The following is a 25,478-nucleotide window of genomic DNA, read 5'->3' as shown; positions in this document are numbered from 1 at the left end:
AAATACCATATACTCTTTATATAAGAGCAATTTAATTGTGTAAAAACACTTTGTAACATCAATTGGCCCGTACCTTTACGTGCTAAGTCGTTTAATTTGAGCTCTTACACGGAATTATGAGTGATCTTGCTCTATACCAGAAATCACTGAAATTTTTTTATGTCAACTTACCAGGAAAAAATCTTTAGCCTCTCTAAGAGGAATATTCTCCCACCTCCAATTTTTATTTTAGGGGGATGTTAAAGTCCATGAACTGGGGGGGGGGGATCTTTTTAAGGAGTATGTCTTTACTAAATCAAATGTAATGGCCAACTGAGTGGGAGTCGGGTTCAAATGAAATAGTTTTACAAAACTATTCGTATAAAATTGGAATTTCCCGATGTATTTTTAGTTCAATGTAGAAAAAAATTGTTATGTTCACCTGGAAGGTCACGTAACATTGTATTTTTTTTCCTGCAATGTTAGATCTCAGCCAATCAGAGAGATGGGAAATATTTAATCATATAATAAAAAGACTAAGTTAGACATTTCATTTTCATTACTGCCAAATATTAATATTATAGTTTTATTAGAATATAATTTCACAAGCATTTTTGTAAATTCGTTAATTTATTTTACTCGTGATCAGTATTTTTTTTTCGGCAAAGAATGAGTGCACTTTAGAGTGTCATTTGGAGCCTTTTCGGCCACCCATTTTAAGCCTTAAATTAGACTATATTGCTAAATTAATCTATGATTATTGTGCATACATATGCTTTTGATATTTATACTTCGAATTTTTTGTTAAACATATTGCTATAATTCCACACAACGTCATAGAAAAGAACATGTATAAGCCTTAAATTCCGGAAATTTGAACTGGACCACTTTCGAATTTAAGGTACCCGCAAATGGGCGGAGATATTTAAATCGCATGGAAGTGGAATGTAAACATTATCACATTATTTCCAGATTGATTCTACAGTATGAATTTAGATGGAGGAGAGAAAGATTGTGTAGTTTCATGATTCACACAAATAGTAAATGATTCATGGCCATACATATTGACCATTTTCATGATTCGTTTCCATATGTTTGATGCCTAGCACCGAATTAGATCAATCTTAAGTTTTCGTGTATGATAAAAAATGCTCCCTCTTTTTTCTTTAGCTTTATCATATTTCGTTTTATATGCTGAATGCTTTTCAATTCAAAGAATGAATGTATGTTTTAAGAAAGATTCACATTTACATGACTTCGATGTCACACTACATTTAATCATAATTATTCACTGTACATGTAGTACGTAGAGTAATACAAACGTACGTGTAGTGAAACAAATTATATATGTAGTACTCACGGTGATACATATTTTATTATATGCATGTTTAGATAAATAACATTCGGAAATGAAATATAAAATTTTAACTTAAAATTTGAGTCGCTAGGTTAACATGAAAACTCCAAGAAATACAAACTATCTGTAATTTAAATTAACATTTATTGACGGTACAAGTATATTTCAGATTAAAAAAAACATGGTCAGCGAAAATTCTACAACGTTACTATATCGATAATCACTCGATTATGCCTTCAATATCTCTTTCATTTCGGCAATCCAAATATTGTCAGGTATGATATACTAGTTTTTAGGGATGTGTCTGTAGATGCCTGCAGACCATAATACAGAGGCGACATGAGCTAACACAGCTACATACTAATCGTGCACTTGATTTGCACTGGCAATACCAGAATTTCCTTCAAAATACCAAACGAAAAACACAATTTAGTGAAAGAAGACAAGGTAAACTTTAAGACCCTAATAAAATTTTCGCAAAATTCTTCAAGTGCTATTTTAAAGTGTTCAGGCCGGTACAAACGGTGAGATTTGTAGTTATTGTATAATACAAGTATTATATTTATATTATGATACTTTCCTGTACACACGTTTATACGTTTTATTAGATTGTTAATAGACTTTAGGGATGTCTACGTGTTTCCCTCGCAATATTTCTCTCTCTCTCTCAATAATGGAAAACGAAGTTCTGTTAGCAGTATCTGTTATCGTATTATGCATTGCATTAAAACTGAAAAAAAAAAAACATCGTAATGGAAACAGCGGCCCTCAGTAGTTATAAAAACTTCTTTAGAATAGATAACGCTGCATTTGAGCAACTTTTACAATTACATGTAGTTACTCCTTTTGATCTTCTTCCCATAAAACAACGAGTTTTTCGATATTTTTACTGCTAAAGTCGACCATTATTTACCACGTGCTATTTTTGTTATGATAAAAATAGGATAACCACAACGTGAGTACTTTTGATTGATTTAAAAATGAAAGGTAAGTTAAGACTTGTATTTAGAAATAGAGCATTGCCCTATTCTTAATACAGTTTTACAAGATTCGAAAAATCTTAGGATTCACTGTATTAAAAGTCCATACATAGTCAGATTTTGTACTTAAATACATATCCGTGTGTACAGCCCTGAAGTCTATTGAGAGACACAATGAAAGCATATCGAACAGTGGAATGTCACGTGAGTAAAATGATTATAATATCAAACAGGTCAAAATAGGTTGACACTCGGTGACCTGTTAATTTAGTAGCTAACCCGACCGTAGTTTGGAGAATTTTTTAAAAAAATACATATGAGCCGCAAATTGTCCAACATTGCCCTTTGGATATGTATAAGTTTAGATAAAAATACACAATCTGTGCAAATGAGAAGAATGGACAAGTTGCGGCTCGATGTAAACAATGTCGTTGAAAACTGGTATGCATATGAATAACAATAGAAATGTGACAAAACTGCTAGACCCCTGTCGCGAAAACCAGTGTCGCTCGGCATTATTTAATATTTTTATGTGATATAATATATCAAACCCTGCTCTAAAGATTTTGTTAAATAATTCTGATTCAAAAAGTTTATAAATTTCGGAAATTTATTATTGGCAAAGCACCGGGATCCAACTCTCATAGCTTAAGTGCACTGATCCTTTTCACAAATGTTTTATCTGCAAATAGCATAGAAAGTCCCAAGGAACAAGATGGTAGGTCATATATATAAACTAAGAAAAGTATAGAGGTCCAAAAACAGAGTCCTGGGAAAGTCCAGCTTCCTTTCTTCCCACTAAAGAAATTGAATATTTAAAATTTTGATACGTTGTAATCGATTGGAAAGATAGACAAGAACTTTGCCCCCCCCCCCCCCCCCCCCACACACACACACATGATTGCAGCTAGGTTACATATATTACACTTTTAAAGATTTTCCCCTTATATTTGGGTTTGTTTTTTCACTCATTTTAAAGACAGGAATCACATATGCATGTTTTAAAACACGAAGGAATTTGCCAGTGCGCAAAGACTTATCCAACAGAAGTGTAGTGGAACTGCAATTTCAATACTTTTTTTTCAAGGAGAACCTAAGTTATAAAAAGAAATCTCTTATCATTATACATTGTAATTGTATTGATTCGGTTTTCTCTTTTTTTCAATTAAAGTGTACGTACTACCTAAATGAAAATAAAGACAAGCAACCACTGCCCACATTTTAAAGCTAACAATCAAACAAAACACACACACAATCATCAGTGAAATACCGATATCAGACGGAAAACAATATACATTTATTTACTCGGTTCGAGGGCAACATGAGTTTTGTCGGACCCAAGACCCAGAATCAGTTTCGTTCGAGGGGTTGACAAAACGCATTTTGCCCGAGAACACAGTCAATAAATGCTTTGTCTTACCTTTTATTTATTTATTTATTTATTTATTTATTTATTTATTGACATACATGTATCATGTGCTAGCTTTCGTGATGAAAATTTCCTTTACCAGCACTAATATTAAACTTGGTCAATTATGTCACTGTCGAACACAAACGAATGCAAATGAGATTTAGTAGATCCCGCCCATTGTGTGACGAAAGTGGTCCAATATCTCATCAAAAAGTCCAATATCTCACTCCGCGGTCAAACATCGTTTTTTTTTTTATGACCGCTCAGTAAAACATTGGAAATGTTAGACTTATTAGTTAAGATATATAAAGGAACACATATTTTTTAAAGTATAACACGTGTTTTTTATCATACGGAAATAATATAAATAATCTGGGGTTTGAAGTTTGTATGTTATAGGATAGTAAATGAACGTCTCAAATTTTGCCTTTGTCTCTTTTCCTCCAGTTCCAAAAGCTTATCCAGACTCACTCTGAAACGAACATTTAAAATAATATATAAAAAAGAAATGTTTTCCAAGAAATTATATTTCCTTTAATCTTAAATTAATAAAAAGAAAAAAAGTAAACAGACCATAAATCGACTTACTGGATTTTAGACAAGGTTGCTTCTTGTCTTGCCACTCTTTTTTTAACCGTGAAAAGATTCATTTTGTGAGAATCAAGATCCTCGGATATATTTTGAATACATTTGTTGATTTCGTTTAGTGGAGGACTTTCCCATTTCTCTAGGACATCTCTTATATCATAAATGTTTTCATTTTCTTTGTAATGTGTTATTCGATGTCCCTACAATATATTTCAAACTTTAACATTATTGGATAAGTATTCAGAAATACCATTTTAATTTTATGTGTAAGTGCATTTTGATAAATCAGAATTCGTCACTTAGCAGAAAAATACTCTTCAAATAAATATGTAGAAATTAAATGCAATATTTCCAAAAGTCTTAATTTTAGTTTTCTGAACTATTATTTTAGTTCAGATTTTTTAAAATATGCAAAGCAGTGTTCATACCTTGCCGAAAAAAAGACTATTCAGTTCGACCCTAGCAACAATCCAAGCTCTGTTGACTTCCAACCCCCTCTGAGCGTCCTGCTGGACATTTTGGTAAGTGTCACTGAGTTGGGCTATCAGAATGTTTATTAGAAGTACACAGATTGTAAACAGAAATACCACCATGATGATAAGACTCATAGTCCTACAATGGAATTAAATATAAATCTTCTTTAGAGGTTAATTACATATCCTCATACATTTCCCTGTATATTCTATAGAAATACGAAAAAATTATGAAATAAAATTCCCAGCACACAATTTTATTAGACCCTTACTGAAGTTCTGTATATTCTACAATTCGTTCAGCCTCTATCAGGATCCTACCACCAAGAAACAGGATATGCCAAAAGGAACTACAAGATATAAAATAACAATATTACATTAACAAAGCTGAATGTTTCCAAGACAAGGAGACAAGGAATAGAAAATCAGAAACTATAACATTTAGCCCTATCCGACACTCGGTTTTCTGTAGAATGACGTTTTCTATATTTAAATTATCCAAAATAATATACTGAAGCCCTTGATGTTCTTTAATTAAAAGATAATGTACGGTTTGTTAACCTTTTTAATCTTAGCATTTCTATAAGAAGAAATTTAATTTTTGACGATACTATATTAGGTTTTATATGTTACCTGCTTTCATGAAATTGTTCTAATGAACCTTCTCCACGAAGGGACAACAGAAGACAACCACTGAAAGCCAAGAGGATGAAGAAAAAGAATGTGGTGAACTGGAAAATATCGTGAATAAGAATCCTCCATAAAATCTGGACATATGCTCCCGTTTGTCTGAAGAAAAGACATTTAGAATGGGGTCTTGTCAGAAATATCTTCAAAATTAGGAGACCCAAATATATTTAGTTCCCAGGTACATTGTACTACGGGTTCGATTAATACATGTTTTAAGATATGCTTTCTTTTTCCCGATACGGTTGTATCAATTGTTATAGAAGGAGACGATGTGAATCTTTTAAAATGAGAGATATATTTTTCTTTATTTATGGTACATTAAAACATCAATTTATTGCTCGCTATTGTTTGTTTATTGTTAAACGTCCCTCTCGAGAATTTACCACATATATGGAGACACCACCACTTGCCAGTGGAGGGCTACAAGTTTAGACCTATTCTCGGCACTTAGGACCATTGAGCAGTTAGGGATCTTTTTCGTGCCAGCACTTACTGCAACACGGGACCTCGGTTTATACGGTCTAATCCGATAGACCGGTCTCCATGTCCCGCAGTGGGATTTGAGCCCGCAACGTAAAGATAACAAACAGTAACCATGCTCAAAAGTCCAATTAAACAATATTAATTGAGAGCAGGGCAAATATGGACCTCTGAAAACATTAGAGTTGGGATCAGATGGCATGGAGGAGTAAGCGTACCGTGTCAACCGCTCACAGCCGCCATGAACCATTTGTCTTTATCGGGTAAACGGAGTAATCTGAAGACAATTTAGTACGAAAAAAGTGGCATGATTAACACTTTATTTGTTTTAAACTCGTCAGTAAAACATCGACTTATCATCAGGTTGTATTTGTAAACAAAGTCATTGCATCGACCGTAGAATGCGAAAAATTTAAACAAGATTGTTGATACCTTTTAAGCATCAACGTATTTGTCAGTGGACTGCCTCGATTTGAAAATTGATTGTTCTCAGAGCAATCTCTTGCCTTGCCGATGGGATAAACTTTTGGAAGAAATAAACATGCGAGTCATTATCAAAATCTGCCAAAATTTTGGTCCCATGCCAATAAAAAAATTATAGGAAGTAAAAAGTATATAAATTTCAACATTACTGTTTAGAATACATTATTCTGTAGTTGGCAGAATACTAATAGTGTTGCTGTATGATATATTTTAAGAAAAATTGCATTTATAAATGTGTATTTAAGCATATTGTGCTTTGTATTGAGTTTACATGTGTTTTATAACCACATCCAATTCATTTTGTTCTCATTTTTTGTGTATGCCTTAAACTATTCTTAACATAAGCAACACAAACACTAAAATTTTTGTAAATATGCTTGACGTATAAAAATATCAAGACTAAAATGTGTGTCCCTCGGGTTTTTGTCTCTCCTGTTATGCTAATAAAAAAAACAGAAAATGGAAATATTTAGAATGAATCTTTTTGGGTTCCATACTTATTATCAGCCCTGGTTTCATGTATATGCAACCTGAAACCAAGTTGTTGATGTTGTGTGAATGTACGGAACTAAACAATAAGTACAGGTAATAAAAGAACACGTGAACTACACGTTTCAAGACTACATCTACAGTAAAGTTAATCTATTCTATTTATACATTCACATTTTCTGACATAAAAAAGAAGATCAAAACATAACTGCACTTCATGTATTATGCTCACCTAAAAACAGCAGCATATTTGAAAATTCTCATGGTCCACAGGAGATAGGCAGCTGAGAACACTAACCATTGCTGTGACGTTTGGGTAAATCGTAATGGTAAGACGAGGATTATCAAAATGGACGAGGAAAGATCGATAAAGTTAAAAGCATCCTGCCAATATTCCAAACGATGTCTAGAAATGGAAAGTATGTTCTTGAATGCACGCAGTGTCTGTTTTATATGAGCGAGCTAAAGACATTTTCTTTATTCTTTGTTGAAGAGTTATTGTTTAATAGCATCTTAACAACCACATTTATAACTAGAATAAGTACTATTACTTAAGGATAATTATTTCTTGAATCATTTAAGCATACGGTAATTTCATTTAAAACGCACATTTGCGAAAATCTGTGTTTGACTTTTCCTCTACTTGTTGAGGAAATAAATTTCATAAATATGTACTGTAAAATTGAATCATACGTACTTACGCAGTTGATTTAATTCTGAGCAAAGGATAAGAATGGCCATTCCAAGCGACCAAACTTCACAGAATGCGCGCGCAACTTGTGGTGAAGAAAGGTCATAAGCAGATGGATCAGGTGTCGAACTGGCAACAATGGCGGAAAACGTAATGGTTATCAGGGAAATTATGTAGAATATAGAGTTTATTCTGCAATTAAAATGAGAAAAAAAAAGGTTTTGGAATACCCTTATGTGTACATCTTACATGTCTTTTAAAGTTTTACAAAAGGATTATTCATATTGCAATACAGCTTACAGAAATTTGAGTCTAACGTATTCTTTCCACTTCCTGCGTATGAGTAAACGAACAACATCATGGTACACTATAGTCTTAAAAAAGCAAAGAGTTTTGTTTTTAAAGAAAAGCAAGGTGTCCTTAATACATGAGACATTCTAAAACAATGATGAACGTAATACATTGAAATGAAATAAAAATAATAAAAGAACTAGTGGCATTTCTTAATTTGATATATGAATAATAATTACGTATATTTGAAACACTTGCTTTATTGCCACTCTTAGCTATGATTTGAAGACCAGATTTTGATAGTGGATTGAAATTTGAATCATTCGGAACTCGTCCATTCTCATCTGCCTCTAGGACATTGTAATACACACATACATCACCACTTGGGCTGACTGGGTCTATCATGCAATCCAAAATGGCCATGACTGTTTTCTTAAATGACGTAACAATTGCTACTATTAAGTTTTTTTTACACAAACATAGTGATTTCATGAAAATATATGATCGATTTTAAGATTTTTTTTCTTGCATTAGTATGAAAGTTTTTACATTTCAGAGTGACCAATGTCCGATTGCATTTTGTTTGTCCATAATAGCAAAATTTGTTAAAGCCTTTTTCCAAAATGCTTTGCTTAAGGTTAGTTACAAATTGCAGATACCTGCATATTTTTGTTCAAAAGAGCATGAAAGCTAAATTCTGCTAACACATTCCCATCGCTGGTGTGTATCTTACGGACGCTGTAATAGAAATAATACTGATATTGACAAAATACGTGCATCCTTAATATAGGTTAATCAATAGCACTCTACGAAGAAACATTGAATCGAAGAAACATTTGTTACCCACAATTCATTTTTCATGTGTGTAATGAGCATCGCGGCAATGTCATCATTTCCCGCCTCGAAGGCAAGTGTATATGGCATAACCCCTTTTTTGTCACGTGCATTTGGGAAGGCTTCGTGCTCCAATAGTTTAGAACATACACCTTTATAGTTTTTCCTGACGGCGTAGTGTAATGGTGTCCACAAATTATTGTCCCTAGCAGAAGGGTTAGCACCACGGTGCAGTAAGCTATTGATTAGCATTTGTACCTGAAATAAGAGTTACTTTTTTGGAAGCGTTTTGGGGTATAGAATCACAAAAAAAGACTTCTTTAGTAAGAATGATTTTTTTTCTTAGATGATGTACATCATGCGTTACGTGCTACAGAAATTATTTACCTTATTTTCGGTGTCTAATTTTGATACTATATAAAGCAATGCAAGGTCAATGCTGCCTTTCTTTTCGATAATTCTGTCAAGCGTGACTTCGATCTCTGCTTCTTGTTTTACAACAAAATACATCTGTGTTTTTTCTGCCACCTTCAATTATAAAAAATGCAATGATAGATACAATGCATTATAAATATTGGGCTTTTTGCATTATTTCTATTCCAACTAAGAGCTGCCTTGAAACATTCAATGTTATCATATTAAACTTACTAAATGAGTCAAAATCGTGTTTTTTTTAACGATATATGTATCATAGAGCGAAACAGTTATTGAAAATGTAAGTATAACAAAGATATGACAAACTCAACTGCACTGTAAAACAAGAAAAAAGACTGCAAATATGTCCCGAAAAAATAAAGGTCGTATCTACCGTTTCATTGTTATCGTGCATGTCCAGGTCAACTTTTACTTCAGTATAAACTTTAAATAACATTGAATTGATGAATGAGGAGGTGAGAAATATGTTCTAATAATTCATTTTGAAGGTTGTATCAAAATTTTTGGTCTACCGACATTCATTTTTGGTACTTGAGACCATGACAACTCTCCAAATTTTCTACGCATGCGTACAATACGGAGGAAGAGTGAAGTAATATTTTCGTCTTGGACCAGGCAAAAGTTATTTCTTTCTCTTTAAAAGTAGATTTTTTAGGTTCCAAAACCTGTAATTTTCTGAAACCTAATATTGTCAGGAATTTAAAAAAAAAATTACACGGGTCATGCAAAAATTCTATTGTTGTCCATTTTCCCGTTTATGCGTTACAGTGTCGCTTTAACATTTTCTTACATTATAAGATAAGTGAAAGTATGATATACTCTATAATTATCTTTTTTTTTTCATTTCGAAATAATTGCTTATACTTGAATACACAATTTCAATCGACAAATATAATATTTCTTCTAAAACAATATTGGTAATGCAATACATCAAGCTCTATCAGGTACAGAAATTGTGTAAACGAGCTTTACTACAAATTTTAATTTGATGCTTTCTCTGTGTAAATGTTTTAATTTCTTATATAATAAAATAGGTAAATACACACATACATCATGCACCTTCCAAAACATTCAGTTCTTCAAGTTCAAGTTCAATTTATTCGCCCAAACCAAAATATTGGTACATGGGGTACATTGATAACATATATATAATACTAGTATATACAAACTGGTCAGAGGTACATGTACATATACAAAACAAAAGACATGACAGAAAATAAATTAAAAAAGAAGAGAATATATCACGGAGGACACACAGCAACATAACATTTTTAGGATAAAAATATATAGCTTTTTCAGCATTTTTTTTTTATTTTGAGTTGACATTTATTCTATGAATTTTTAAACATAAATATAACATTCGGTCTATGGGAATAATAATTGCCAAGGTAATTAAGGTCTTCCGTTCCAACGGAAGACCTTCTACTGATTCTGATGGTTAAGATTATTAGGGTCTTCCGTCTTCTGCGGAAGACCCTTCTATTATTCTATTGTTGATTTTTCACTTTTCTTATTATTATTATTAGGGTCTTCCGTCTTCAGCGGAAGACCCTTCTATTATTCTTAGGTTTCTTTTTTACCTTTATTAGGGTCTTCCGTCTTCAGCGGAAGACCCTTCTATTATTCTTAGGTTTCTTTTTTACCTTTATTATTATTATTATTAGGGTCTTCCGTCTTCAGCGGAAGACCCTTCTATTATTCTTCGGTTTCTTTTTTACCTTTATTATTATTCTTTTTTCTTCTTACAAAATTTGTGCAGACGATTTCTCGGAAATGGCTCGTTCGATTTTATTCAAATTTTCATGGTATATGCGTTGACATCTGAAGTTAATTCCGACAGTATCGTTTTTTGAAAATCACTTCCGGTCGGAAGTTATCGCCCTTTCATTAAAATTCAGAGGACCTCCTTGTCTGCGATGGAACTCAAAAACGGTTTAAGCTAGAGCGCTGAAATTTTCAGTGATGATAGAGGACATGTTGCCATATTGCACCTGGGTTTAGATATTTTGCGGAAGTGCCTAGTATGGAAGCTCGGTAGGGGTCGAAATTTAGGACACGAATCATGAGTGAATTTTTGAGATATTTTGTATCATATCTCTTAAAGTATAATTATTTTGTTAAAACATATTGAACAATATTTGTGCAGAATAAAAAGATCTGCAACATGATATCAAGAAAAAAGGGCTGACTCATCAAATTAGGGGCCGATAGGGGCCGAAAGTCTTTAAACGATAACTCTTAAACAAGCAATATTTTTGTATACATTACTGAAGCAAAATTATTTATCTTAACAAACTACAACTATATATTATGATTTTTCCGTCTTATGTTACATAAATAAGGGCCACAAAGGGCCAGAATGCTTAATCTTTGAAACTTTATATCTCGAAAAGGGGAAACATTTTGAAAAGCAATATTGAACAAAAGTTGTTTAGAATGATGATCTGAACAATGTGCATCCTTTTGATTTTTCATAAACAGCCCCGATAAGGACTTAAAGGGGCGGCCCCTTAATATTTCAAGTCTACATATCTCGAAAACGAAACGAAACTTCTGAATAGTTGTTGAACAAAAAGTCTTCAGATTTACAAGACCTTTCATGTGATATCAAGAAAAAGGGGCTGGCCCCTCAAATTAGGGGCTCAGAGGGGCCAAAAGTCTTTCACCTTTAACACTTTAACGTTAAATATTTTGATATTAATTATTGAAGCAAAAATGTTCATCTTCACAATCTGCAACTATATATCTTAAAATTTTCATCAAATATTACGTAATTAGGGGCCATAAGGGGCCAGAATGCTTAATCTTTGAAGCTTTATATCTCGAAAAGGGTAAATATTTTGAAAAGCAATATTGAATAAAAGTTGTTTAGAATGATGTTCGTAACAATATGCATTCTTTGAATTTTTCCTAAACAGCCCCTATAAGGACTTTAAGGGACGACCCCTAAATATTTCAAGTCTACATATCTCGAAAACGAAACGAAACTTCTGAATAGTTGTTGAACAAAAAGTCTTTAGAATTGCAAGACCTTTCATGTGATATCAAGAAAAAGGGGCTGACCCCTCAAATTAGGGGCTCAGAGGGGCCAAAAGTCTTTCATCTATAACTCCTTAACGTTAAATATTTTGATATTAATTATTGAAGCAAAAATGTTCATCTTCACAATCTGCAACTATATATCTGAAAGTTTTCCTCAAATATTACGTAATTAGGGACCATAAGGGGCCAGAATGCTTAATCTTTGACGCTTTTTATCTCGAAAGAAGGGAATATTTTGAAAAGCAATATTGAATAAAAGTTGTTTAGAATGATGTCCTCAACAATGTGCATCCTTTGAATTTTTCCTAAGCAGACGCTATAAGGACTTAAAGGGACGGCCCCTAAATATTTCAAGTCTACATGTCTCGAAAACGAAAAGAAACTTCTGAATAGTTGTTGAACAAAAAGTCTTCAGAATTACAAGACCTTTCATGTGACATCAAGAAAAAGGGGCTAACCCCTCGAATTAGGGGCTCAGAGGGGCCAAAAGTCTTTAATTCATAACCCTTTAACAGTAATGTTCATCTTCACGATCTGCTACTATAAATATTTTAAAATCTTCATCAAGCATTGCGTTCTTAGGTGTCATAATGATAAAAATTTTGTTAAACATAACTGAAGCAAATTGTACGTTTTCACTATTTATATATTTATGAACGAAAATCTCAAATTCGTATCTCATCTTATCAAAAATCGGACGGAAGACCCACTCGTTGCTCGCAACGAGATCGCATCTAGTTATTATTAGGGTCTTCCGTCTTCAGCGGAAGACCCTTCTATTATTCTTAGGTTTCTTTTTTACCTTTATTATTATTATTATTAGGGTCTTCCGTCTTCAGCGGAAGACCCTTCTATTATTCTTAGGTTTCTTTTTTACCTTTATTATTATTATTATTATTATTATTATTCTTTTTTCTCCTTACAAAATTTGTGCAGACGATTTCTCGGAGATGGCTCGTTCGATTTTATTCAAATTTTCAAGGTAGATGCGTTGACATCTGAAGTTAATTCCGGCAAGTCCGTTAAGGGATATTTACTTCCGGTCGCGAGTTATCGCCCTTTTATTAAAATTCAGAGGACCTCCTTGTCTGCGATGGAACTCAAAAACGACTTAAGCTAGAGCTCTGAAATTTTCAGTGATGATAGAGGACATGTTGCCATAATGCACCTGGGTTTAGATATTTTCCGGAAGTGCCTAGTATGGAAGCTCGGTAGGGGTCGAAATTTAGGACACGAATCATGAGTGAATTTTTGAGACATTTTGTATCATATCTTTTAAAGTATAATTATTTTACTAAAACATACTGAACAATATTTGTGCAGAATGACAAGATCTTTAAAATGGTATCAAGAATAAAGGGCTGTCTTATCATATTAGGGGCCGAGGGGGGCCGAAGGTATTAAATCGATAACTCTTTAATGATCAATATTTTGGTATACATTATTGAAGCAAAAATGTTTATCTTAACAAGCTACAACTATATATTATAATATTTATGTCATATGTTACATAATAAGGGGCCATAAGGGGCCAGAATGCTTAATCTTTGACGATTTATATCTCGAAAAGGGGAAACATTTTGAAAAGCAATATTGAACAAAAGTTGTTTAAAATGATGTTCTCAACAATGTGCATCCTTTTAATTTTTCCTAGACAGCCCCTATAAGGACTTCAAGGGACAGCCCCTAAATATTTCAAGTCTACATATCTCGAAAATGAAACGAAATTTCTGAATAGCTGTTGAACAGAAAGTCTTCGAAATTACAAGACCTTTCATGTGATATCAAGAAAAAGGGGCTGACCCCTAAAATTAGGGGCTCAGAGGGGCCAAAAGTCTTTCATCTATAACTCTTTAATGATGAATATTTTGTTATAAGTTATTGAAGCAAAAATGTTTATCTTAATATTCTGCAACTATATAGTATAAAATTTTGATCATATCTTACGTAATAAGGGGCCATAAGGGGCCAGAATGCTAAATCTTTGACACTTTATATCTCGAAAAGGGGAAATATTTTGATAAGCAATATTGAAAAAAAGATGTTCAGAATAATGTTCTAAACAATATACACCCTTATAATTTTTGCAAGACATCCCCATTAAGGACTTGGAGGGCTGGCCCCTAAATATTGTTATTCTATATATCTCTTAAACGAAAGGAAATTTCTGAATAGTTGTTGAACAAAAAGTCTTCAAAATCAAAAGACTTTTCATTTGATATCAAGAAATAGGGGCTGACTCCTCCAGTTAGGGGTTCAAAAGGGCCAAAAGTCTTTCATCTATAACTCTTTAATGATGAATATTTTGTTATAAGTTATTGAAGCAAAAATGTTTATCTTAACATTCTGCAACTATATATTATAAAATTTTGATCATATCTTACGTAATAAGGGGCCAGAATGCTAAATCTTTGACACGTTATATCTCGAAAAGGGAAAATATTTTGATAAGCAATATTGAACAAAAGATGTTCAGAATAATGTTCTAAACAATATACACCCTTATAATATTTGCAAGACATCCCCATTAAGGAGTTGGAGGGCTGGTCCCTAAATATTGTTATTCTATATATCTCTTAAACGAAAGGAAATTTCTGAATAGTTGTTGAACAAAAAGTCTTCAAAATCACAAGACCTTTCATTTGATATCAAGAAAAAGGGGCTGACCCCTCAAATTAGGGGCTCAGAAGGGCCAAAAGTCTTTCATCTATAACTCTTTAATGATGAATATTTTGTTATAAAGTACTGAAGCAAAAATGTTCATCTTAACACTCTACAACTTTATATTATAAAAGTTTGATCATATGTTACGTAATAAGGGGCCAGAATGCTAAATCTTTGACACTTTATATCTCGAAAAGGTTAAATATTTTGATAAGCAATATTGAACAAAAGATGTTCAAAATAATGTTCTAAACAAGATGCAACCTTTCAATTTTTACAGACGAATATCTCAGTCAAGATCTTGACTAATCTTATCCAAAATCAGACGGAAGACCCACTCGTTGCTCGCAACGAGAACCATCTAGTTATTATTATTATTCTTTTTTCTCCTTACAAAATTTGTGCAGAGGATTTCTCGGAGATGGCTCGTTCGATTTCATTCAAATTTTCAAGGTAGATGCATTGACATCTGAAGTTAATTCCGGCAAGTCTGTTAGGGGATATTTACTTCCGGTCGAGAGTTATCGCCCTTTTATCAAAATTCAGAGCACCTCCTTGTCTGCGATGGAACACAAAAACGGCTTAAGCTAGAGCGCTGAAATTTTCAGTGATGATAGAGGACATGTTGCCATATTGCACCTGGGTTAAGAAATTTTCCGGAAGTGCCTAGTATGGAAGCTCGGTAGGGGTCGAAATTTAGGACACGAATCATGAGTGAATTTTTGAGACATTTTGTATCATATCTTTTAAAGTATAATTATTTTGTTAAAACATGTTGAACAATATTTGTGCAGAATAGAAAGATCTGTAACATGATATCAAGAAAAAAGGGCTGACTCATCACATTAGGGGCCAATAGGGGCCGAAAGTCTTTAATCGATAACTCTTAAACAAGCAATATTTTTGTATACATTACTGAAGCAAAATTATTTATCTTAACAAACTACAACTATATATTATGATTTTTACGTCATATGTTACATAAATAAGGGCCACAAGGGGCCAGAATTCTTAATCTTTGACGATTTATATCTCGAAAAGGGGAAACATTTTGAAAAGTAATATTGAACAAAAGTTGCTTAGAATGATGATCTGAACAATGTGCATCCTTTGAATTTTTCCTAAACAGCCCCTATAAGGACTTTAAGGGACGGCCCCTAAATATTTCAAGTCTACATATCTCGAAAACGAAACGAAACTTCTGAATAGTTGTTGAACAAAAAGTCTTCAGAATTACAAGACCTTTCATGTGATATCAAGAAAAAGGGGCTAACCCCTCAAATTAGGGGCTCAGAGGGGCCAAAAGTCTTTCATCTATAACTCCTTAATGTTAAATATTTTGATATTAATTATTGAAGCAAAAATGTTCATCTTCACAATCTGCAACTTTATATCATAAAATTTTCTTCAAATATTACGTAATTAGGGGCCATAAGGGGCCAGAATGCTTAATCTTTGAAGCTTTACATCTCTAAAAGAGGAAACATTTTGAAAAGCAATATTGAACAAAAGTTGTTTAGAATGATGATCTCAACAATGTGCATCCTTTGAATTTTTCCTAAACAGCCCCTATAAGGACTTAAAGGGACGGCCCCTAAATATTTCAAGTCTACATATCTCAACAACCAAACTTAACTTCTGAATAGTTGTTGAACAAAAAGTCTTCAGAATTACAAGACCTTTCAAGTGATATCAAGAAAAAGGGGCTAACCCCTCAAATTAGGGGCTCAGAGGGGCCAAAAGTCTTTCATCTATAACTCCTTAACGTTAAATATTTTGATATTAATTATTGAAGAAAAAATGTTCATCTTCACAATCTGCAACTTTATATCATAAAATTTTCTTCAAATATTACGTAATTAGGGGCCATAAGGGGCCAGAATGCTTAATCTTTGAGGCTTTATATCTCGAAAAGGGGAAACATTTTGAAAAGCAATATTGAACAAAAGTTGTTTAGAATGATGATCTCAACAATGTGCATCCTTTGTATTTTCCCTAAACAGCCCCTATAAGGACTTAAAGGGATGGCCCTAAATATTTCAAGTCTGCATATCGTTATTATTATTATTAGGGTCTTCCGTCTTCAGCGGAAGACCCTTCTATTATTCTTATGTTTCTTTTTCACTTTTATTATTATTATTCTTTTTTTTCTCCTTACCGATTTTGTGCAGAAGATTTCTCGGAGATCAATTGATCGATTTACTTCAAATTTTCAGAGTTTATGTCTTATCATCTGAAGTTTGTACCGGCATTTCAAAATTTGAAAAATCACTTCCGGTCGGAAGTTATCGCCCTTTTATTAAAATTCAGAGGACCTCCTTGTCTGTGATGGAACTCAAATATGGCTTAAGCTAGAGCGCTGAAATTTTCAGTGATGATAGAGGACATGTTGCCATTATGCACCTGGGTTTAGATATTTTCCGAAAGTGCCTAGTATGGAAGCTCGGTAGGGGTCGAAAATTAGGACACGAATCATGAGTGAATTTTTGAGACATTTTGTGTCATATCCTTTAAAGTATAATTATTTTGTTAAAACATATTGAACAAAATTTGTGCGGATTGACAAGATCTGTAACATGATATCAATAAAAAAGCGCTAACTCATCACATTAGGGGCCGATAGGGGACAAAAGTCTTTAATCGATAACTCTTAAACAAGCAATATTTTGGCATACATTACTGAAGCAAAAATATTTATCTTAACAAGCTACAACTAAATATTATAATTTTTACGTCATATGGCACATAATTAGGGGCCAGAAGGGGCCAGAATGTTAAATCTTTGACGCTTTATATCTCGAAAAGGGGAAAAATTTGAAAAGCAATATTGAACAAAAGTTGTTAAGAATGATAGTCTCAACAATGTGCATCCTTTTGTTTTTTCCTAAACAGCCCCTATAAGGACTTCAAGGGACGGCCCCTAAATATTTCAAGTCTGCATATCTCGAAAACGAAACAAAACTTCTGAATAGTTGTTGAACAAAAGGTCTTTAAAATTACAAGACCTTTCATATGATATCAAGGGAAAGGGGCTGACCCCTTAAATTAGGGGCCCAGAGGGGCCAAAAGTCTTTCATCTATAACTTTTTAACGTTAAATATTTTAATATTAATTATAAAAGCACAAATGTTCATCTTCACAATCTGCAACTATATATCTTAAAGTTTTCATCAAATATTACGTAATTAGGGGCCATAAGGGGCCAGAATGCTAAATCTTTGACGCTTTATATCTCCAAAAGGGGAAACATTTTGAAAAGCAACATTGAACAAAAGTTGTTTAGAATGATGATCTCAACAATGTACATCCTTTTAATTTTTCCTAAACAGCCCCTATAAGGACTTAAAGGGACGGCCCCTAAATATTTCAAGTCTACATATCTCGAAAACGAAACGAAACTTCTAAATACTTGTTGAACAAAAAGTCTTCAGAATTACAAAAACTTTTATGTGATATCAAGAGAAAGGGGCTGACCCCTCAAATTAGGGGCTTAGTGGGGACAAAAGTCTTTCACTTATAACTTTTTAACGTTAAATATTTTGATATTAATTATTGAAGCAAAAATGTTCATCTTCACAATTTGCAACCAAACATTTTAAAATTTTCATCAAACGTTACGGAATTAGGGGCCATAAGGGGCCAGAATATTTAATCTTTGACGACGTATATCTCGAAAAGGGGAAACATTTTGAAAAGCAATATTGAACAAAAGTTGTTTAGAATGATCTTCTAGTGGCTCAGAGGGGCCTAAAGTCTTTTATCTGTAACTCTTTAACAGTAATGTTCATTTCACGATCTGCGACGATATATATTTTAAAATCTTCATCAAATATTTCGTTCTTAGGCTATAAGAGGGGCCAAAAACCTTTTATTCATAACTCTTTAATGATCAAAATTTTGTTAAAGATAACTGAAGCAAATTGTACGCTTTGACTATTTATATATCTATGAACGAAAATCTCAGTTAAATTCGCATCTCATCTTATCAAAAATCGGACGGAAGACCCACTCGTTGCTCGCAACGAGATCGCATCTAGTTATTATTCTTTTTTCTCCTTACAAAATTTGTGCAGAGGATTTCTCGGAGATGGCTCGTTCGATTTCATTCAAATTTTCAAGGTAGATGCGTTGACATCTGAAGTTAATTCCGGCAAGTCCGTTTAGGGATATTTACTTCCGGTCGAGAGTTATCGCCCTTTTATTAAAATTCAGAGGACCTCCTTGTCTGCGATGGAACTCAAAAACGGCTTAAGCTAGAGTGCTGAAATTTTCAGTGATGATAGAGGACATGTTGCCATTTTGCACCTGGGTTTGGATATTTTCCGGAAGTGCCTAGTATGGAAGCTCGGTAGGGGTCGAAATTTAGGACACGAATCATGAGTGAATTTTTGAGACTTTTTGTATCATATCTTTTAAAGTATAATTATTTTGTTAAAACATATTGAACAATATTTTTGCAGAATGACAAGATCTGTAACATGATATCAAGGAAAAAGGGCTGACTCATCCTATGAGGGGCCTAGAGGGGCCAAAATTCTTTAATCAATAACTCTTAAACAAGCAATATTTTTGTATACATTATTGAAGCAAAAATGTTCATCCTCACAATCTACAACCATATATTTTAAAATTTTTATCAAATATTACGTAATTAGGGGCCATAAGGGGCCAGAATGCTTAATCTTTGACGATTTATATCTCCAAAAGGGGAAACATTTTGAAAAGTATTATTGAACAAAAGTTGTTCAGAATGATGTTCCCAACAATGTGCATCCTTTTGATTTTTCCTAAACAGCCCTTATAAGGACTTAAAGGGGCGGTCCCTTAATATTTCAAGTCTACATATCTCGAAAACGAAACGAAACTTCTGAATAGTTGATGAACAAAAAGTCTTCAGATTTACAAGACCTTTCATGTGATATCAAGAAAAAGGGGCTGACCCCTCAAATTATGGGCTCAGAGGGGCCAAAAGTCTTTCACCTATAACTCTTTAACGTTAAATAATTTGATATTAATTATTGAAGCAAAAATGTTCATCTTCACAATCTGCAACCATATATTTTGAAATTTCATCAAATATTACGTAATTAGGGGCCATAAGGGGCCAGAATGCTTAATCTTTGACGATTTATATCTCAAAATGGGAAACATTTTGAAAAGCATTATTGAACAAAAGTTGTTTAAAATGATGTTCTCAACAATGTGCACCCCTTTAATTTTTCCTAAACAGCCCCTATAAGGACTTAAAGGGACGGCCCCTAAATTTTTCAAGTCGATATATCTTGAAAACGAAACGAAACTTCTGAACAGTTGTTGAACAAAAAGTCTTCAGAATTACAAGACCTTTCATGTGATATCAAGAAAAAGGGGCTGACCCCTCAAATTAGGGGCTCAGAGGGGCCAAAAGTCTTTCACCTATAAGTCTTTAACGTTAAATAATTTGATATTAATTATTGAAGCAAAAATGTTCATCCTCACAATCTGCAACTATATATCTTAAAATTTTTATCAAATATTACGTAATTAGGGGCCGGAAGGGGCCAGAATGTTTAATATTTAATGCATTATATCTCCAAAAGGGGAAACATTTTGAAAAGCAATATTGAACAAAACTTGTTTAGAATGATGTTTTAAATAATGTACATCCTTTGAATTTTTCCTAAACTGCCCCTATAAGGACTTAAAGGGACGGCCCCTAAATATTTCAAGTCTGCATATCTCGAAAACGAAACAAAACTTCTGAATACTTGTTGAACAAAAAAGTCTTCAGAATTACAAGACCTTTCATGTGATATCAAGAAAAAGGGGCTGACCCCTCGAATTAGGGGCTCGGAGGGGCCAAAAATTCTTTCATCTATAACCCTTTTACAGTACTGTTCATCTTCACTATCTACTACTATAAATATTTTAAAATCTTCATCAAATGTGGCGTTTTTAGGTGCCATAATGATCAAAAACATAACTGAAGGAAATTATACGTTTTCAGTATTTATATATTTATGAAGGAAAATCTCAGTCAAATTCGTATCTCATCTTATCAAAAATCGGACGGAAGACCCACTCGTTGCTCGCAACGAGATCGCATCTAGTTATTAGGGTCTTCCGTCTTCAGCGGAAGACCCTTCTATTATTCTATTGTTTCTTTTTAGGGTCTTCCGAGCTTCCTTCGGAAGACCCTACTGTTATTCTACTGTTTCTTATTATTATTTTATTTTTTTTTTCCCGCCGATTTTCAGCAGGCGATTTCTCGGAGACCTTTTGTCCGATTGCTATGAAACTTTCAGGGTAGATACAATGTATTATTGCCTAAAAACGGTTTCTTCAAATTTTTTATATATACCCCCGTTCATGAGTTATTGCCCTTTAATCGATATTTGGAGGGTCTCTTGTCCAGTAGAATTCTCAATAACGACACATGATATTTGCATGAAAACTGGAGAACTTGTAACTTATACATTGCAGATGCGCAGAACATTAAAATTGTAGGCTAATTTTTTTAAGTTCGGAAGCTATGTGACGGCAAGTTTTAAGAATTATTTTTCCATGAAATTTTGCTGCTTTTTGTTTAATAACTTTTAACCTGATAAAAATTTGGTAAGACATATAGAATAAAAGTTGTGTGTAATTACGAGAGCTTTCAGATAACATCAAGAAAAAGGGGCTGGCCCCTATATTCAGGGGACAGCAGGTCATAAAAGTATTTTTTGGATAGCTAAAAATATTCAAATATTATGAAAAAGTTTGAATGACATAATTTCTAACATATTAAATCTTGTCATGTGGTATAAAGAGAAACAAGCTCCGTGCTATATTTTATTCTATTTTATATAATAATTATTCGAGAATCATACAGGAACAAGTTGTCTACAAACCAGCCACGCCTTTTAGGGCATCGTAACACATGCTTTGTACGGTTTTAGATAGTTGTTGTGTTTTAAATAAATTGTTTTGATTCGATTTCTCTGTTTTCTGTTATTTAAATCGTTTATAAATGCAAGTTATTTACACAAGTAAAGGTAAATCAACATTTACAAATGCATCTGTATAGAAAGAGTCTTAATCGGGGCCTCTTGTTTGTAACCTGGATGTAAACAATCACGAGTGGCATTGTGGGAAGAAGACACTAAAGACCCGATATATGAAAAACGTGATTTGATCTGATGCTTTGTAACAAGCGGCAAATATTTTTAAAAAAAGTGTAGTTTAGTATAGCATAATGCTTTATAATCAATGATTTTTAAAATAAATCACGTATAACACTCAATCTGATTATTTTATTTTTTGAAAAATTATCAGGTCGAATATCAGGTTCTTTAGTATATCAAGTCTTTAGTACGTCCCCGGAAGTAGCCATGCAAGTCGGAATTACAGACAGAAAATGAGAAGAAAATATGTGAAGTTGACAGTTGTACATTTTCTTAACGTACGGGCCGTATGTAGACATGCACGTTTAATCAACATCTACGAAGCACATAAAATCCTTGGTTGCGTACAGGGAGCATTAGTTTTAAAGGGATATATATATTCTTGCGCAAATTGTTTACGAGGAAATTCTGACGATCACATTAACAGCGATGAACAGTCTTGTGTCGGAGTTTTCTGTGATAAATGTAGCGAGTGATGAAAGAGTACACGGTGACATTTTAATATATGATTGGCGTGGACCATGGAAGTGAAGGTTAGAATTTTTCTTATCTAAAATTTAACAGCTGCTTACAGCACTGATGTTTACATGTATATGCCAGCAAATGTATAAATGTACGCACAAACACTGATGTATGTTATCTATTTTATGGTTCAGTCTCTGTTAGCCCTGACGTGACATTGTCAAATCCCCATTGCTTTACCTTATATTCAAATGCACGAGAGCATGTAATTTCACCAAGACTTATTTTTTTTTTTATAAACAAAAAAATGCAAAAATTCAACAATACACTATCTAACATACTACATGTATAAACATGATAATTATTGTTATATATTCTTCAACAAGTATGAATAGCTGTTATAACTAGGGCCTTAATTAATATTATAATTTTATAATATTAATATTAAAAATATTATAATTTTAAAAATTTGTTCTTATATAAATCTATACCAGTGTACACTCAAAATGTCTAACATTTCCAAGGTTTTATGAGCAATCATAAAAAAATCTATGTTGAACCGCAAAGTGAGATATTGAACCTGACGATGAGATCATTGGACTGCTTACATATTACAGTATGCGCGGGATTAGTTAAATCTCATTTGCCTTCGTTGGTGTTCGAAAGTTACGGAATTGACAGAGTTTTACCTCAGTGCTGGTAAAGGAAATTTACATCACGGAAGCCACCACAAAATACATGTATGTCAAACAAAAAAAGAAAGTAAAAGATATAACAAAACATTTATTGACCGTGTTCTCGGGGTAAAATGCAATTTGCTGACCCCTTGAACCAAACTGTTTCCCTTCGGCCTAATGGCCTCAGGCAAACAGTTTGGTTCTTGGGTCCTACAAAACACATGTTGCCCTCGAACCCAGTTAGTAAATGTGTATTATTATTGGAAAATCTCAAAAATGTCACTCAGTTAAATTGCAAAAGAAATTTGGAAATATATTTATACATAAAAGTTTGAATTATTTGTGATAAGACTGCAGGATTGATTTGTGTTTTGTTTATTGCCCCTTCAAATTTTTTTTAGTCATATTATTATGCCACCACTTGCTGGTTGAGGCCTGCAAATATAGACCTGTACTTGACACTTATGGCCTTTGGGAAGTGAGGGATCTTTTTCATGCCAGCACCTTCTGTGACACAGAACCTCGGTTCATACGGATCCATCTGAGGAACCTATCTTCACATCCAGCTGTGGGATTCGAACCTGCAACGTAAGGATCAGCTTCTTACTGACACTTTGATTGATTGTATGTTGTTTTACATCTTACTTGAGAATTTTTCTCTCGCGTATAGAGACATTACCACATACTGGTGAAGGGCTTCAAACATAGATGTTAGTACTTGGCACTAAGGCCCATTGAGCAGTGAGGGTTCTTTATTGTCCCAACATCTACTGTACGGTTTTTAAGGTCTCATCTGAAAAACCTTTGACTTTCATTCTAATGCTTGGCGCTTGGTGAAGGAACCTTCATTACCTGTATGTTTATGTCTTAGGTTTGACACAGCAAATGAGAATCAAGCCCAGGCCTCCTGATTACAAAATGAATACCCTACAACTAGGCTACCATTACAGATAATGAACTGATTAATTACCATGTAAAACATTGTTTAGTAAAAAATTAGTTCTTGAAATTAGAATATAGAATTTTTTATGATTTGGGTATGTAAACTTAGAGTGGTATTTGGGTTATACAGTAAAACACACTTACTGCGAACAGACTTAAATAAGGAATTGAAGTGTATAGTGAAGTGATTTTCATTCCCTGTGGTTTTAAAACATACTGAAAACTAAACTAAAAAATGAATACATTTATAATGAATCAAAATTATTTGTCCCTGGCACTTATAAGCATGTTTTACTGTAATGACAAAATAATGGGGATTTGTTTTCACAGTGGCTGTATATTGTGAATAATTTAATAAGTCGATAGCAACTTTTCAGTTTTAAACTAATCTCGTTCAAGCAGATGCTTGTCTGTCTCCGTAAACTTCAACGAGCAGGAGTTTATGGAGACAGTCGAGCATCTGCTTGAATGAGACTAGTTTTACACATGCTATCTACATGATCTTAGTGGTAATTTTTAAAAAAAAATATGTATACTGGTATATTATTTAAAAAATACATATTATACAAAAAATACCGACTAACCGGTTATGAAAATCATAACCCGTCATCCCATACTAAACCGGTTACTATATTTCTGACTGATTAGATGGTTACCCAGTTGACCATTGCCATCCCTAATAAATTTTTTACATGTATAAGTTATGTGCATTTCCTTTGTGAAATCATGAAAAAAAAACTCCTAATTAATCCCTATTTATATTATATTTTGTAATTACATCCTCAAAATTGACTGCATGTAAACATCTATTTAATAGAGTACTTTTTACAAATAATACACGGAAAATGTGACAGTATCTTTGAACTCTGTTTGATGGTTTCATTAGGGGTGTCAATGAATATTCGAGTACTCGACTATCATTCAATCATATTGACTGTCGACTAAAATTTGTTAAGTCGGTTGTTCGTTTAAAATTTGCTACTCTTAAATTCAATGTAAAACGAGAGGCCCATGGGCCACATCGCTCACCTGAGCACATTGGCTAGGGAAAAAAAAGCAAAAATCAGTACAGTATTTAAAAGTTTACAAGGAGGGGGGTGTTGAATTTTAAACTACTTGATGATGCTTTCATATCAATATAACAAATGGCTTTGTTGTTCTTGAGCAGCAGATTTTTTTCCCATATATTCATTTGTAAAAATTTGATCCCCCATTGTGGCCCCACCCTACCCCCGGGGGCCCTCATTTGAACAAATTTCATTCTACACTACTCAAAGATGCCTCCATATCAATTTGACTAATCATGGCTTTTCTGTTCTTGAGAAAAAGACTTATATATTCCTCTGTAAACTTTGATCACCTATT

The 25,478-nt window shown here is 33.3% G+C and overlaps 1 protein-coding gene across 1 annotated transcript in view; it reads right to left on the bottom strand.

The window, feature by feature from the left end:
* Positions 1-4,089: 4,089 nt before the first annotated feature.
* The window catches only part of LOC133185338 (uncharacterized), a 49,677-nt gene continuing 28,288 nt past the window's right edge, over positions 4,090-25,478 (bottom strand). Inside the window, exons 2-13 of the mRNA XM_061320483.1 lie at positions 9,134-9,274; positions 8,760-9,004; positions 8,572-8,650; positions 8,171-8,344; positions 7,922-7,995; positions 7,628-7,813; positions 7,163-7,336; positions 5,422-5,577; positions 5,061-5,138; positions 4,744-4,927; positions 4,316-4,515; positions 4,090-4,199 (exon numbers count right to left, since the gene is read on the bottom strand). Of these exons, the coding sequence (XP_061176467.1) occupies positions 4,121-4,199; positions 4,316-4,515; positions 4,744-4,927; positions 5,061-5,138; positions 5,422-5,577; positions 7,163-7,336; positions 7,628-7,813; positions 7,922-7,995; positions 8,171-8,344; positions 8,572-8,650; positions 8,760-9,004; positions 9,134-9,274 (1,770 nt within the window). The 3' untranslated portion in view covers positions 4,090-4,120. The remainder of the gene's footprint in view (positions 4,200-4,315; positions 4,516-4,743; positions 4,928-5,060; positions 5,139-5,421; positions 5,578-7,162; positions 7,337-7,627; positions 7,814-7,921; positions 7,996-8,170; positions 8,345-8,571; positions 8,651-8,759; positions 9,005-9,133; positions 9,275-25,478) is intronic.

Source organism: Saccostrea echinata, unplaced genomic scaffold (assembly GCF_033153115.1).
Source record: "Saccostrea echinata isolate AGI-Se365-2 ecotype Australia unplaced genomic scaffold, CSIRO_AGI_Sech_v1 ptg000012l, whole genome shotgun sequence".
Taxonomy (NCBI): Eukaryota; Metazoa; Mollusca; class Bivalvia; order Ostreida; family Ostreidae; genus Saccostrea; species Saccostrea echinata.
This window is presented reverse-complemented; position numbering and strand designations above follow the sequence as displayed.